General features: G+C 34.4%; 2 protein-coding genes across 3 annotated transcripts; one reads left to right on the top strand and one right to left on the bottom strand.

Annotated features, from left to right (window-relative positions):
• Positions 1-349: 349 nt before the first annotated feature.
• Positions 350-1,359, bottom strand: LOC129321385 (uncharacterized). 2 transcript variants are annotated; one of them, XM_054967125.1, is made up of 2 exons: positions 940-1,359; positions 350-847 (listed from the first exon to the last, which is right to left on the bottom strand). In XM_054967125.1, the coding sequence occupies exons 1-2, from the start codon at positions 1,250-1,252 to the stop codon at positions 726-728; spliced, it is 435 nt and encodes a 144-aa protein (XP_054823100.1). In that variant the 5' UTR covers positions 1,253-1,359; the 3' UTR covers positions 350-725. The 2 variants fall into 2 exon arrangements, with proteins under 2 accessions (XP_054823100.1, XP_054823101.1); XM_054967126.1 differs by having other exon boundaries at positions 350-841.
• Positions 1,360-9,396: 8,037 nt separating this feature from the next.
• On the top strand, positions 9,397-11,969 carry LOC129323111 (uncharacterized). Its single transcript, XM_054969678.1, has 2 exons — positions 9,397-9,719; positions 11,223-11,969. The coding sequence occupies exons 1-2, from the start codon at positions 9,589-9,591 to the stop codon at positions 11,686-11,688; spliced, it is 597 nt and encodes a 198-aa protein (XP_054825653.1). The 5' UTR covers positions 9,397-9,588; the 3' UTR covers positions 11,689-11,969.
• Positions 11,970-16,062: the final 4,093 nt, after the last annotated feature.

Raw genomic sequence — 16,062 nt, 5'->3', positions numbered from 1 at the left:
TTTTTAATAAATAAGTGGATTCCTACCAACTTGTTCATCTTCTCACTGATATATTATTTTGTTCATTTTGATAAAAATGCAAATCATTCGTGCCAATTTGAGTATTTGACACTAAAAAATTAACAAAACTTAAATATTCAAACAAGCAACTCTATCATGACCTGTGAAGCAATGACAATACTAATAACTACCGAGGAGAAGAATAATCAAATACTTTCTTAACGCAAGAGTAAACTTGTCGATATGTGACTCCCTTACTTGAATCATATACTTATTATATTTTAATTGACAATTTTAAAATATAAAAGATTATACCCAAATTTAATCCAGATAGTAATTCCCTCAAACTATTTCCAGTTGTTATCGCATTCGCATCAAATTCCCTACCTCAATTCGAAGTGCATCAACGGTCCCAAAATCCAGCTGTGTTCAACATACGGCGCACCTGCTATCCTGCGCCTTCGCCAGAGGCTCACTTTAACCTATGCCACCCCTCCGAATTGCAATAAACAAACACAACTAAAAAAAATGAAACAGAGGCGTATAATTTTGTGGTAATTTGTCAATTATCAATTATCAATCCGCGAGGCATTGCATTTCCAGTTTCAAATGCTTATACAGAAGTCAAGAGCGTGACTTGTTTCCCTACTATTCCTGTTGAATCTTCGTGGCGCGTGAAACGAAGTTGCAGGAATCATCTGGATGGTAAAACCAGAGAATGCAGCTTAAAAATCGGCGAATTTCCTGTGTGGCCGGATTTCATGCAAATTTTCCACGGTGGGGATCGGCAAAGTGTCGGCTCTCTCTACCGGCAAATGCCGAATGTCGTTCAAATCCACCGCTGAATCTAACAAAAACAAATGAATTTTTAAGAAAATCTGGTCGAAGAAAATTGGTTAAATGAAATTATTACTGTGGAAATCTGGAAATGCATCAAACCAGAATGCCAGGAGGAGCGATTGAATCCACGAAAATAAGCCATTTCCGAAGCAGAGGGAGTGTGAGAGAAGAGGTAGAGAACGAGGAAGCAGCAAAAAATGAGAATGGGAAGGAGGTGTATGAACTTGTCTGTTCTGGAAGGAGGCAATGAAGCTCGACGACTCTTTCCGGCGTTGTCGTCGTCTTCGTCGCAAATGGACGCCGATGAAACAGAGTCTCTGAGCTTCGGTTCTTCGACAGTGTCCTTATTCTCCTTGGCTCCGCCATGACTGTGAAGCTTTGAGGACGGTGAGCTCAGAGACTGTCTATGCATGGTCTCAGACGCAGTGAGGGAAGGGAGGAACAGAGGAAGATTGGTCGGAGATTACGAGAAATTTACCGTTGAGAAGCCAAGCTTTATTCTGCTATCGCTTTTTGAAGAAGTTCAATTTATTTATTTTGATAGATAAGTCTGGTTATTTTTGCATTCAAATTAAAGTACATTTACTCAAGCAATTTCTCTCATGATCTTATCGTAATCCTACGGTTAATTGCATATCCTTCTAAAGCCTTTGCTTGGCTTTTACTCTTTTTCTATTCTTTTCTTTTTTTCTTTCCCTTCCTTTCTCGACAAGTTTTTTGGATTTTTTTCCCTTTTTCTTCTTTCATTTGCTTCGTTGTCTGGTGTGGCGTTTATTTTATCGTTATTTTTTCTTCCCTTTATTTTTGATAAATTGAATTTTTTTTTTCTCAACAAGTAATTCAAAGTTGAAATTGTTCTTTTCAAGACTGTTGGCCACAAAAAATTCATATAATTCAGTCTATTTTAAATCAATTCTTGCAATCTGAATCATTTTGGTTTAATTCGTACATGATTTTTAAATTTATTAGCATTTTATTTCAAAATGTAATAACCACTGCCATTTTAAATTTGTTTTGATTATCTAAATAAATTGAGTTAATTTGAATTATGCATATTCGAAATATGAAAATAATATACATTGAGTTACATTTTAATAAACTATTGATTATTGAATAAAATTTGAGAAGTTTAAACTAATTGCATATATATTATACGAAAATCATAAACTTATTTTTTGAAAAAATAATATAGTAATCAAACTAAAAATAAATTGAAGTTGTTCAAGTGCTTCACACAAACGCAACAACCCTTCCTCTCGTGCACTGGTTGAGCCAGTAATAATTAAAAATATAATTAAATTATTTTACAATTAGATCCACATATAATTTGTAGTATTCTACAATAAAATTATGGGAGAATGACAGAAAAATCTTTTTAAAAAATGCAAATGATAATTAAATATGATGAAATATGATAATTATATATTCTCAAGATTCTAGAAATATTTCTAACATTAATTTATTTTGTAAAATGACTACTCATAATTTAAAACATTCAAATCCTAATTCAAGCAAATCTTTGAAAAAGACTATATAAACTTTTAAAATGGCTTCAAACTAAGGTAAGCTTATCATATGTTTAAACCTAAATCTAAAAAAGTTTGAAAGCTCCAGCTAATTATTACCAGCTCAAATTTATTTGATCAGCTTTATTCCTATTTAGATGAAAATGGATTGATGGGCCTGGAAGTTGTTTTATGTCATTCTCTAGCTCATCCTCCCCATAAAGTTAGAGTGAGGATGGAAAGCTAGCCGGAAAACAAGGTTTACTTTAGCATGATACTTGATTACTTGCTGTGAAAGTTTGGATGAGCAACATGATTATGTCCTTTCTTCTTTTTAAATTTCATCTTATTCTCCCCTATCAAATGCTGGCATTTCCATTGATTATCTCCTTCTGGCCTTTCATGTGAAACCCAAGTCTGCCGTCATCATGTTACCCATCTTTTATCTAAACTTGTTTAAGTTTAAATTAATTTAGATAGGACATGTGATCGGAAGACTTTAGACCAATAACATCTCAACTTGTAAGTCCTGTGAGGATCAACATGTGGTTCAGTGCATGGGCTTTATTAGTTTTCTTGAATCATGATCAATTCAGGATTCAACCGGCGTTGCAAGTTTCGCATCATTTTGTGAGAGGATTGTATATAGTTTTTCTCACTGTTACATTGCAATGCTCACATTTTCACTATGCATTTGACGTAAGGCTTAAGCCTATCTTTGGCCAAAGATTCAAGTTTCAGAGAGGGTTGTATGTTTTTATTCTCAATGGATATTCCAGGCCGATCAGATAGATTTTCACGGATATTCCCATTGCCAATAAATCTATTCTTTTTACGCCTCGCAACCATAAAAAAAAAAAAAAGATTCAATCATTCACCTAGAAAATTAGTATGCCATTGGGAAAGCTAGAAAGAAGCATAATTACCAGTTTGAGATAAAGAGACTATATTTTTCACAACATAGTAAATTAAATTAGAATTATGGTTAAAAGAAGAGTTCAAATTTAAAATCTCACTGTACCTCAAACTAAATTATTTTCAATAAAAAAATAGTTGTTAGCAATAAAAAAAAAAGGTGGAAATGGGGAGAGAATTGAGAAGACGTTAATAGAACAGTCAATTATGATTGAGCTCATGAGGCTAGTCCTTTTAAGCTTAAAAGAATCTAAAACTTATCCACTTTTTGAAGATATAAAATGGTAAATCGAGCTTAAAGTTCTTTTAAGGCCCTCTTATATATATATATATATATATATATTAAATTTAATATAAAATAAACACTGCATGCTAAAAATAAAAAAAAATTAGAAAACTGAAAATCCTAACTTGCCTCTCCCACAGTCGTTTGATTTTTGTCATTCATGCTCCTTGCATAGTTTTGAGTTTAATGGTAACTTATTATTATTAGTTTACTTTGAATATTTTTTTCATATTTTAAATATATTGAAATTATATTTTTGGTTTATTATTTGTTGTAAATAATGATGATGAAGATGGAATATATGAAAAGCTTAATATATTTGTCACTGATAAACTTTATAAGGAGAAGGATCAAATTATATTAGTATTAATTATAATAAAAATTATCAAGATTTAGTTGATAATGCTAGTAAAGTTTAATTGTTATGAGTGTTGATTTTGTCATATTGTTACTTTTAATTAGACTTGAATTTGTTATTGTGCATATTGTCTTAAATTTATATTTCTAGACTTAATGTTATATGTAATAATTTTTTTAAAATTTTAAATATATTTTTTTAATTTTTAAATTGAAAAATAATGTGTGTTGGGAGGGTCAAGGCATTAGGAGCAGGCCCTGTCGCACCCGAAAAAATACGACGCGGACGACGCGCGAGCGGAGGTCCCGGCCTTTACGGCGGGAACCGGATCGAACGAGGAGTCGCCACCAAGATTTTGAGATAAATTTCGGGAAACCGATTAATGAAGGATAAGGGTGGTCTGCGAAATTAGAGAATAGGTTCGGGAGTCGGTTGAGTGTGGGGAAGGTGTTAGGCACCCCACAATACCCGTTCATCAGAACGATTACCTGAAGTTCGTTGTGCCTTTTTTTTAATATGGTTTTATAATTATTTTAATTATCCCTTTTGTATTCATTTGTTTGATAAAAATGATAAGAATTAGGTGAGAAATATTTATTTATTTACGAGGGAGGATGGACTTGACTCAGAATCTGACTCTGAGGCTTACGTACCCTATGATGGGGATCAAAGTCCACGTAGTTCGGGCTTAAAAATTTATTGGTGAAAATATATTTTTTTGAAGAGAAATTAATTAGAAATAATTCACCATTTTACAAATAAAACAATTTCTAAAATTTTGATATGTGTGTTTTAAATTGCAAAAGGTAATTTAATTTTAATTATTTTCTCCATTTTTGAATATTTAATAAAGAAAGGAAAGGGTTTAAATTTTTTTTTTTATGTTTTGTGATTAGGAATTTAATTACAGTACCTGCAGAACCTTATTAGTTCATACGGTAATGTAATTGCTCTAAATATCTGCGGAGATTTTGAAATCTCTCATGTTAAAAGAGTTTAGCAATTTAATTTATTTATTTATATTCTCATGTACATTTTTAAGTGTTAATAATAATTTTTTAGCATGTAGATATATATGATTTAAGAATTTCAATCATCATACCTGCAAAGCCTTATTGACTTATATAGTTATATGATTATCCTAAATATCTGTGGAGATTCCAAAATCTCACACAATAAAGGGATTAAATTTATTTAAACTTTTAATATGATTATTTTTAATATATAATTTATATATATATATATATATATTAAAAACTTAATCGTTATATCTGTAGAGTATTATTGACTCATACGATAATACGATTATCTTAAAAGTCTACGGAGATTCAAACCTCACATGACTAAAAGATATAATTGGTAAATATGATTGCATTAATTTGGTTAATTAATTTTCTAAATTGTGTATTATATAATTATTTACAAAAATCATTTATTTATCATAAAAATTGAAAATCACTATATCTGCGAGGATTTATTATCCCACATGATAATGTGATTAATTTAAATTCCTACAAAGATTCTTGAAATCTCACATGGAACTTAAATAAATTATTAATTTGGATTATGAAAGGAGAGTTAATTTTAATGATGGGTCTTTGAAATCCATATTAACCTATAAGTTTTACTCTCATATCTGCGAAACCTTATTGATTTACACGATACGAGATTATCCTAAATATTTGCGGAGATTCACAGTCTCACATAGTAAAAGGATTAAATAATATTTACTTTAAATATATTTTAATGCGTAATTATATAATGCATATTTTTTAATATAAAACTCTTAATCGTTATACCTGCGAAGCCTTATTGACTCACACGGTAGTACGATTATCCTCAAGGTCTACGGAGTTTCAAAAATCTCACATGACCAAAAGATTTAATTAGAAAAATGTGATTATAGTTTAAATTTATTAATTTAATTAATCATTTATTATCTTATTTACAAAAAATTCTTTATTTGTTTACCATACAAATTGTGAATCACGATATCTGTGAGGATTTATTATCCTACACGATGATGTGATTAATTTAAGTCTCTACGAAGATTCTTAAAATCTCACATGAAACTTAAATATTTATTATAAGATTGATTCTTGTACCTGTGAAATCTTACTGATTTACACGGTATGAGACCATTTTAAATTTAAATGCTTGCGGAGACTCTTGAAATCTCACACTATAAATAAACCATAAACACACGCGCACACATGCACATATGTATATATATATACATCTTTTTTCTTTTTATACATTAGCCTAATGCTCAGATATGGTTTTCGAAAGGAAATAATGATAGTCATGGTGATAGCATTCAAAAATTAAAATTAACAAGATCCACATACCATCTCCACCATTAATTACCTAATTTATTTCCCATGAAAATTAAAATAAAGTTGATGTTTTAAAATTATTTGCGAACAAACAATAGTCCCATATTATATATAGGCATACTCTTAATTTTCTCAAAATAATGTGATCATTTGAATGAATGAAGCAAGTATATGAAATTTTAAAAGAAGTACAAAATTTTTGAACAAGAAAGAGCGTACTCAAATCGTCGGGACCGAGATAAAGAAGCCCTAAAGGTCCAAAAAGATGAGTAAATCCCACTCCAAGCAACGTCGTAGGCACCACCGCTCTTCTGACTCATATTACTCATCTTCCATGTCTGACTACTCCAGAAGTGAAAGTTCATATGGGAGTGAACATGGAAGGTTGCTTTTGAGTTTCGTGTTCTGAACGTGGTTTTTAGGATGGCATACACCACATCAGACACGCCCTTAGTCTGACACAACTCTAGCAATTTGCTAGTTACCTTGCCACTCATCATTGGTGTGGCCTGAATGGACTGGACCACATGACCAGAGTAATGGACGAGGAGAACCAGAAACTGAGATCTCGAACACCCAAGTTTTTTAGTTTTTGCCCGTTTTAGAATCTTAGAAGGTGCTTGGAATGTTGTAGGAAGATCTCCAGTGGGAAGCTTAGCCGTAGATTTAGATGAGTGGTTGAATTTCAAGAATGCGCTAAACACATTTGGCCGTGATAGGAGCAGAGGACCCAACAGTGGCAACAAGTCAGAACCTGCTTAAAGGAAGAACTTTGAACGATAGGTATGGATGTTCATGGTTAACACCCATGCTAAAGTCATCATTAAGTAAAAGCTACGTCCATGAAGAGAACAGCATCTTTGGAAAGAGGAGTTATAGCAGCCACGCAGAAACACACGGAACGGCAGAATAGAAGACTCAAAATGTCAAACCGAAAGAAGACAATAGGTACTCCTTGCTAGGAAACATAAAGATGGTTGGAGTATTCATTAGTGTGTGGATGAGATAGGAGTTGCTCAACAAGTGTTGCATCTCAAATGTGACAGTTTTGTTCAGTAGCATGTGGCATAATGGGCTATTTGGGAAACAGAGGTTCCGTCGCAGTTAGCATGTTGATTGAGGAAACAAGTTTTTGCTTTGTAGTTGCCTACTTGGCATCAAGGGAGAAGAAGGGTGATGAAGGCCAAAGTAAGTCAACAGGCTTTGGAAATTTTTAGGCGAACTTGTTTCCCCCCAACTTCTGGACACGATCATTATCCTCGTGCTCTTTCTTTCTCCGTCTCAGATCTATCTTCTATGCTTTGTTTTTTTTTCTCCGTCTCCTTCTCAGTTCTTCCCTCTGTTTCTCGTCCAGTTTCCAGTCTTCTCGTCACCTCCTCTCAGTCTCTCTTTTTTTTTCTTCTGTTCGAGTTCTATCTTTTTTCACTCCTCTCTCAGTCTTTTTCAGGAAACACATACTCTCCCCTTCGATCCGCTCTTCCCTGTCACCTCCTCTAGTTTTTCTTTCCTTTGTTTTTTATTTTTTCGGTCCTCTCTCGGACTCTTCCTTAGTCTCGCCTCTCTCTCATGTTTATGGCTCTCTCTTTTTCCATCTCTCCTCCCTCTTCTCTCTCGCTGAAACGTTCCTGTTTCTCCTTCTCTCCATGCTCTATTTTTCCTTCATTTTTCTGTCTCCGTCTCCTTCTCCTTCGTTCTCTCCTCCATGAGCCAAAAAAATCAAGTCCCCCCCGTCTCTTTACGTGAGAGATCCCTTTATTGTTGAGGCTCGGGCTCTTTTCTTTACCGTGCACGTCTTCTCTATTTCTTTCTCTTTTTCTCTGTTTCTCGTCTAGTTTCCAACATTTGTTTTTCTTTTCTTCTTCGTACATGCATGCCTTTCTTTTTCTGCATGCGTCTCTGACTCCTTTTCTTTGCGTGACCAAGTGTTTTTCACGTCTGATCTTTTCTGCATCTGGTTTCTTTTGCTCTTCCTGCAACGTGCATGCGTCTTCTCCTTTCTGTCTTGCGTGTGTGTGCTTCTGCAAATTTCTTGTTTCTCTCGTGTGCAGTGTTGGTCCATGTTTCGTCCAGCCTTGCATTTTTTATCCACTCTGTAACGTGTGCATGAAGGACCCAACGTATTTTAATTTTTAATAACTCTTTTTTTATGTTTATTAAATTCAAAAATTGGGTTAAGGGACTTAAAAAAGAAAAATTGATTTTAGATTAAGCAAACATATTTTTTTTGGAAGATAATAAAATTTAAAGGAAGAAATTCAAAAGAAGTTGACTCTCAAAATTAGTTCCTAATATCTTGAATGGTTAAGATAATTTTGAAGAGATTTTAAGCAAGGTTATATTTTTTTTGTTAATTTTGTTAGATTATTTTTTTTTTGAAAATATAATCCTAAAAAAAAATTAAATTTCATTTTTTGTATTTTTATATTATTTGATTATTTTAATGAACTAAAAGAAATAAAATCCTAACCAAAAAATATTATCTAAAATAAAATTAAGCCCTATCAAACTTGTGGTTTTGAAAATATAATCCTAAAAAGGATTAAATTTTATTTTTGCATTTTTATATTTTTTTAATTATTTATTATTAAATTTTAAAAAAAGTCCGAATAAAATACGGTGTTCACAGGCCCTTTAATCTTAAAGGTTAGAATTGAACTGATCAAAATGAAGTTTAAAATATAGTCAGGTTTAATAGAGCCAGTTTGTTTAAACATCTCTAAATGTTAACAATCATGGCCGATCATTTTATAGGAAAATCATGAAGTTCAGGCACATATTGCAGCATTTCTTTATTTTCCATTTATTGGAAAAAGATTGTTAATAAAAATGCAAAGCGTTTAATAAGCTATCCGAGTAGATGACTCAGAACTTAGATAAGTCAAAAGATTGGAAAATATTTTTTAAAATGGAAAAGTCAATAAAAATAAATTTATATTTATTTTATTACGGGGTGCCTCTTGATATCACGCCATTGATAGGAGACGAGACGCAAATTACAAAACCCGTATTTTTTTTTTATTTTTTATTTTTTGCCAAAGACAAATAGACAATCCGTAGTTCAGATGAAAGAAAAAGGAAACCAACGGCCACGATGGCACCGTGGAAGAAGGGTAAAAAGGGTAAAAGAAAGAGAGAGAAATGAGAACGTCATTGCAATCGAAAATTCTGGCGGCCTCGTTCAAGAGTGCGAACGGGAAGGATGAAGGAAGGAGTAAACTTGCGCGACAGGAAACGGTGCGTGGGAAGGTCGAAGCAATAAATTAATAGAGAGGAAAGGAATCCACAGAAGCTTCAACACAAAAGCCGAACCATTCTCTGTAACAGAGAGTCTCATTTCAAGAGTTGATCATGGTTCTCTGGGAGATTACCGTCACAACTGCTTATTTTCTGGGCCTCAAGCGAACTTATAGGCTTGCTTTGAGGCTTCAGCGAAAGATCATTAGCCCCAAGCATTATAAGATCCGTCAGTTTGCCCAAAGGTGCTTGCTCCTTTTCCTTTTCCTTTTTTTGTTCTTATCATCTTTTTTGTTGATTTTTTCGAATCTGATCCTGTTAATCATTTCCTATTGATTAGTAAGATAATTTTCAGTGATAAGAATATAAGACGAATCACTCGCACTAACTGTGGCTTGATAGGACGATAAGATTTTCGGATTCGCTGTTTCGGCATTAATATTTGCGTCGTCAATGGCATTTAAGAATCACTCTTGATCGTGTGAAGATTTGAGAAAAGTACGAGTGGTTTCATACATAATGTTGTTTTGTAGACCTGAGATTTGTCTCTGGATGATTAAAAATGGAGGAAATTAGCTTGGAGCTGGAGTTCTTATCGTACAATGAGAGTGCGATTATTTTCAAACTTGTGCTCGAGCTAATTAGGATATGGATTATTGTAATTCTTACCTTGTGTTGTTGCATTACTAATTTTTTGCAATTAGCCTAAGCTTGTAAATTGCTGGCCCTCGTAGTCTTAATGCTCTGTGTTAGGTATTCCTGTAAGAAATGATTACTTTTTTAGGTTGAAAAGAGAAGAAAGATTTGATAACTTGCCTGAGTTGTTGGTAGAGGAGATTAATATGTTTTGAGAAGCCTAAACCCGAGGGTGATCTATGGATGTGGCTATCGAAGTTGATTGCATATCTATTATAAAAGTTAATGAAGTAGGGAATTAGGTAGTAAGAACTAAGAAAGAACAGAAAGAAAACTGTTTGTTTATGTCACTCTGTTTATTCATCCTCCCTTTTATGTCAAGACAGAAACAACAGAGTAGGGAAACGGCAAGACAAACCAGTGCAAATTTTAAGCTCTTTCATGTCATTATGTTTATTCATCCTGCCTTTTTAATTGGGCCTGAGGATGAAACTTGGCTGAGAAACCAATATTTATTTTATGATGATACTTATTTTACAAGTTTTGATAAGAGACAAGATCATGTCCTTTTCTATTTTAGTTACCTGTCTTTCTCTCCTGTCAAACGGCGGAGTTTCCATTGATTATTTCCTTCTGGCCTTTTATATGAAATCCAAGCCTTCCGATTCTTTCTTTCCCTTCCCGTTTTTGTTGATATTCGTATTTTTTAAGGTGAAGTCAGAAGCAATTATGCATGTCTGCAGGGTTGCTAGATAGTCATATTACGGGACATCCTAATACTAACTCGTCAGTTATAATCAATTAGATATGACATGTGATTTGAAGATTCTAGAGCCAATAATGTTGCAGTTGCAAGTCCTTTGAGAATCTACACTACATACGGTTCAGTCATCAGCTTTTGTTTTCTTGGATATTCTAAACTATGATTTTGATTACTTAGGTTTAGCTCTTCCACATTGATGCAAACTTATTACATTTCTTTTATTTATGCGTAATGAAAATAACCATATCCCCCTTCAGCAAGTTCATAATATTGTGGCTTTCTTTAAATAACCGTTAGCGGTTCTGTAATGCAATTACTTTCTTGGTCTTTCTGCTTTTGTTCTTTACAGACGAACCCGTGCTGCATTTGACATTGCGCTCAAAGTTCACCGGAGCATTCAAGAAAGAGACATAGAAGTGGGCCGGAATGTTGGGAATTTCATTCTGCGATTCCTAGATCGTATGAAACCATCTGCTCAGATTCGCGGTCCTCCTCAAGGAACACCCACCAATGGTGGTACTGGTAACTCAAGCATGACAAAGCTAAATGCAACTCCCAAAGAGAAACCTAAGGGGTATTCCCGATTTTTCAGAAGGGACTCTGATCGGCATTTCTTTACCTCATCAACAAACATATGGCCAAAACCCTTTCCAACCATTGCTATGATGATGCGACCGCCAAATGCTGCTGGAACTTCAATCCACTACAGGCGCCTAACTATGTCTACGCCTGAAATGTTGCCATCAATCCACAGAGTAAATTGGTCGGACTCTGTTGTTAGGAAGGACATCCTACAATGGATGCAGCGAACCTAACACAGCCAATTTCTTCATTTGTGACTTGTGATAATAGTTTTGGAGTTCGATAGGATATGGTGAAATAATATTTTGTGCAATGTGGTAAATGCTGCCCGAAATGGTAGGTGCTGGTTGAATCTCAACTGTACCTCGTCACTTGAATTTTTTTTTTTTATCCATTTTTCTTGTTCGATTCTGACTGTTGTATAGTTGTTCAGCCTTTCTTTGGGGAATTATCAGTTTCCCCTTTGTCTACTTTACAGATTTTGGTCAGAAGAACTAGTATATAATTTGTTTCATGGTTGCTTTATAATTCTCTAGTTTTCTTTTAGTTTCCCATGCTCAAATCTACAAGTATTTTAACCACTCGTGCCTTTTCTCTCTTGAAACACACTTGAATATATGTTACTATGTCACCATCTTTGTCTTCATCATATGTGTAAGGATCCTGGTCCTATTAGTCCCATTAGTCGTCCTTGTCATCAATGATGAGATCAACCATATCGTTGTCTTCATCATAGTGATCCTTTCATCACCTGTCATGTCGTCAGTACCCATGTCATCTTTATCTTCATCAGTACTCCTTTAACCATAGTATTGAAACTCGGATTAGACCGGCCGAGTTAACTCAGAAACCGGTGACCCGATCCCTTATCCGGTCTGAGTTTACTCCTAAACTGATGAGGGAATGAACAGGTGTAACCCGGTCAACCCGATATAACCCGGTTATACCCGATGGGTTGACTGGGTCAACCAGGTTATTTTTTTTGAGAATTTTTTTTCATTTTTGATTTTTTAGAGTGCTGAGTTCAGAAATAAGATAACAAAAAAAAAGTGAAACTAAAGTCAAAAAATGAAAAATTAGAGGTAGAGCACGCTAAGTTCAATTTAGATTTTCAAACAGCATTTAGTTCGGCTTTTCATCTGTGTCTCTCCTCTCTCGCCCTAACCTAATTAGTGTCTCTTCTTCAGGCTCCAGCTCTATCTCTGTCTCTTCTTCAGCTCTATCTCTGTCTTTGCTATCTCCATCTCTTCTCCAGCTTAGTCTCTGACTCTCCGTCTTTTTTCTAACTCAATCCCCGTCTCTTCTCTAGCTCTATCTCCATCTCTTCTCTAGACTTTTGAGATTGAAGAGTTGTAATTGTAATGATAGATATTTAAAATGTTGTATTTTATTACTATTAGACTTTTGAGTGGTTGGATTTGGTTGAATATTTTTTATAATTAATGTCTTTTTATTTAAATTATATTATTTTAATTATGATCGGTTTGCCACCGGTTCAACCCTCGATTCAACCCTAATTGAACCACTAACCCGTGACCCAGTGCCATGACTGGTCCGGTTTTATGTACCTTGCCTTTAACCATCCTATCAATTTTCATGTCATCTTTGTCATCCACATCAGCTCCCACATCATTACCTTACGAGGAGCCATATCATCACTGTAGTCCTGGTCATGCACAAGTCATCAACCCTGCAATTTCAAGAATCTAAATCTGTAACTAAGTGCAAAATGCATTCCATTACACCTAATATTCTAAAATATTTGATAACGTGATCGCTCAACCTTCGATTAATTATGATAAATAAAATAATATCCTTTTCCTGATATGTTGCTTCATTTATTCTTCATCAAGAAATTTCTAATCATTACTACCTTCGGTCTATTTTAACTCCGCCTATGTTTATAGCCGGTCCCAAGCTCGGGTAAAGGAGAAGGGTTGTGTTAGGCCATCAACAACCAATGTAAAACTTTGTTGAATCTATCATGAACATGGACAATAGACGTTATAATATTAATGCTAGGTCGTTGCCCATAAGTAACGCGCTGCATGGCTCGAGTACAGTGATAAGTGAGTTAGAGTCGCTGCATCGGCGCCCGGATGTAGTGTTAAATGAGCAAGGGCTGCCGCGTCATTCTGGACGCACGCGGCTAAAGAAGTTAATCCAAAAGAGCAAAATTAGATTTGGTACTTGGAATGTTGGGACATTAAATTGTAAATCTGTAGAGGTTGTAGGGGTTATGATTCAAAGGAAAATCAATATCCTTTACCTGCAAGAAACAAAATGGCGTGGAGAAGAAGCTAAGGATATTCAAGGTTTCAAAATTTGGTATACAGGAAAAGTAAGTGCACGCAATGGAGTAGGCATCATTATAGATAAGGAGTGGAAGAAGAATGTTGTAGAAGTTAGCAGAATTGGAGACAGAATTATTTCCTTAAAAATGATAATTGGACGTGAGATTGTTAATATTGTTAGCGCTTATGCGCCGCAAGTCGGGACAGAAGCCAGTCTTAAGGAATTATTTTGGGAGGATTTGGAGGGGTTGATTCGACACATACCACAGAGTGAAAAGATTTTTATTGGAGGAGACTTTAATGGGCATGTTGGGAGGGAAGCTGGTCAGTATGCGAGGGTGCATGGTGGTTTTGGTTTTGGAGAGCTAAACAATAAAGGACAAACTCTTCTTGATTTTTCATTGGCGTATGATTTTAAGATTGCCAACACTTGTTTCAAGAAGAGAGATGAGCATCTCATCACTTACAAAAGTGGAGCCTTAAGGTCGCAGATTGATTTTCTTTTGGTTAGGAACACAGATAGAAGACTTTGTAAAAATTGTAAGGTGATCCCCGGAGATGCTGTAACGACACAACATAGGGTCCTAGTCCTTGATGTGTGTATTATGAGTAAAATCCAAAAACTTCGACAAGTAGTAACACCAAGGATTAAGTGGTGGCAATTAAAAGGTGAGAAGCAAGATATTTTCAAGCGAAATCTTTTGGATAAAGGAATTTGGGAATCTCAGGGAAGTGCTAACATCATATGGGAGGATATGGCTAAAAAGATACGGGAGGTTGCAAAAGTAGTTTTGGGAGAATCGAAAGGTTCTGGTCCGAGAGATAAGGAGTCTTGGTGGTGGAATAATAGTATACAGGAAAAAATCAAGTATAAGAAGAACTGTTTTAAAGCCATATATTTGTGTAACAATGAGGAAAATTGGGAGAGGTACCATATGGCTAAGAAAGAAACTAAGAAAGCTGTGGGTGAAGCTCGTTCTAAAGTTTTTGAAGAATTTTATAAGAACCTTGAGACGAAGAAAGGAGAGCAAAATATTTATAAGATTGCCAAGAGTAGGGAAAGAAAATCAAGAGATCTAGAACAGATAAGGTGTATTAAGGATGAAGAGGGAAGAATTTTAGTTACAGATGATGAAATTAAAAATAGATGGGAGACTTACTTTTCTAAACTTTTCAATGATGGAGAGGATTCATCTAGTAACTTGGAGGATTTAGTAACTGGTGAAGGAGAACAAAATTTATCATTCTATCGAATAATTCGTGATAAGGAGGTAAAGGAAGCTCTTAAGAAAATGACAAATGGTAGAGCCAACGGACCTGATTGTATATCTATCGAAGCGTGGAAATGTTTAGGTGAAGAAGGGGTGAGATAGTTAACTAAGTTATTTAATGTGATTTTACGGTCCAAGAAAATGCCTGATGAGTGGAGGAGAAGTACATTAATTCCTATTTATAAAAATAAAGGAGATATTCAGAATTGTGCTAACTATAGAGGGATTAAACTCATGAGCCACACAATGAAATTGTGGGAGAAAGTAATTGAGCACAGGTTGATATTGGAGACAAGTATTTCTGAGAATCAATTTGGTTTTATACCAGGTAGATCAACTACAGAGGCGATTTATCTACTAAAGGGATTAATGGAAAAGTATCGTTGTAAAGATAAAGATCTACACATGATTTTTATTGATTTGGAAAAAACTTATGACCGTATACCAAGAGAAGTGCTTTGGAAAGCGTTGGAAAAAAAGGGAGTACGGATTGTTTATATTAAAGCCATACAAGATATGTATGAGGGGGTAAAAACTAGTATAAGAACACCTAGTGGTCAAACAAAGAATTTTCCTATAAAGATTAGATTACATTAGGGATCATCTCTAAGTCCTTATTTGTTCAATTTGATTTTAAATGTTTTGACGGAATATATTCAAGAGGAAATCCCAAAATGTATGCTCTTCGCGGATGATATAGTTCTTATAGCAGAGACAAGAGAAGAGATTAATTACAAACTTGAGTTATGGAGGAGGGCATTGGAGTCGAAAGGTTTTTGTCTGAGTAGAAGTAAGACGAAATATTTATATTGTAAATTTGGTAAAGGACTATTCGACAATAATTTGAAAGTGAAATTGGGAAATCAAATTATACCTCAAGTGAAAAAGTTTAGATATTTGGGAGCCATTATTCAAAATGATGACGAAATCAGTGGAGATATTTCACATAGAATTCAAGCTGGGTGGTTTAATTGGAGAAAAGCTAAAGGAGTTATTTGTGACCGTAAGGTGCCTAATAAACTTAAAGGAAAGTTTTATTGCA

This window comes from Prosopis cineraria, unplaced genomic scaffold (assembly GCF_029017545.1).
Source record: "Prosopis cineraria cultivar Desert tree isolate PC_DT_omini unplaced genomic scaffold, ASM2901754v1 PC10, whole genome shotgun sequence".
Classification (NCBI taxonomy): Eukaryota; Viridiplantae; Streptophyta; class Magnoliopsida; order Fabales; family Fabaceae; genus Prosopis; species Prosopis cineraria.
This window is presented reverse-complemented; position numbering and strand designations above follow the sequence as displayed.

Excerpts from the sequence above, each read along its gene's own strand:
- LOC129321385 (XM_054967125.1), bottom strand. The coding sequence starts at position 1,252 with ATGCATAGACAGTCTCTGAGCTCACCGTCCTCAAAGCTTCACAGTCAT. Across the intron at positions 848-939 it reads TCGCTCCTCCTGGCATTCTG|ATTCAGCGGTGGATTTGAAC; the intron begins GTTTGATGCATT and ends TGTTTTTGTTAG.
- LOC129323111 (XM_054969678.1), top strand. The coding sequence starts at position 9,589 with ATGGTTCTCTGGGAGATTACCGTCACAACTGCTTATTTTCTGGGCCTC. Across the intron at positions 9,720-11,222 it reads ATCCGTCAGTTTGCCCAAAG|ACGAACCCGTGCTGCATTTG; the intron begins GTGCTTGCTCCT and ends TGTTCTTTACAG.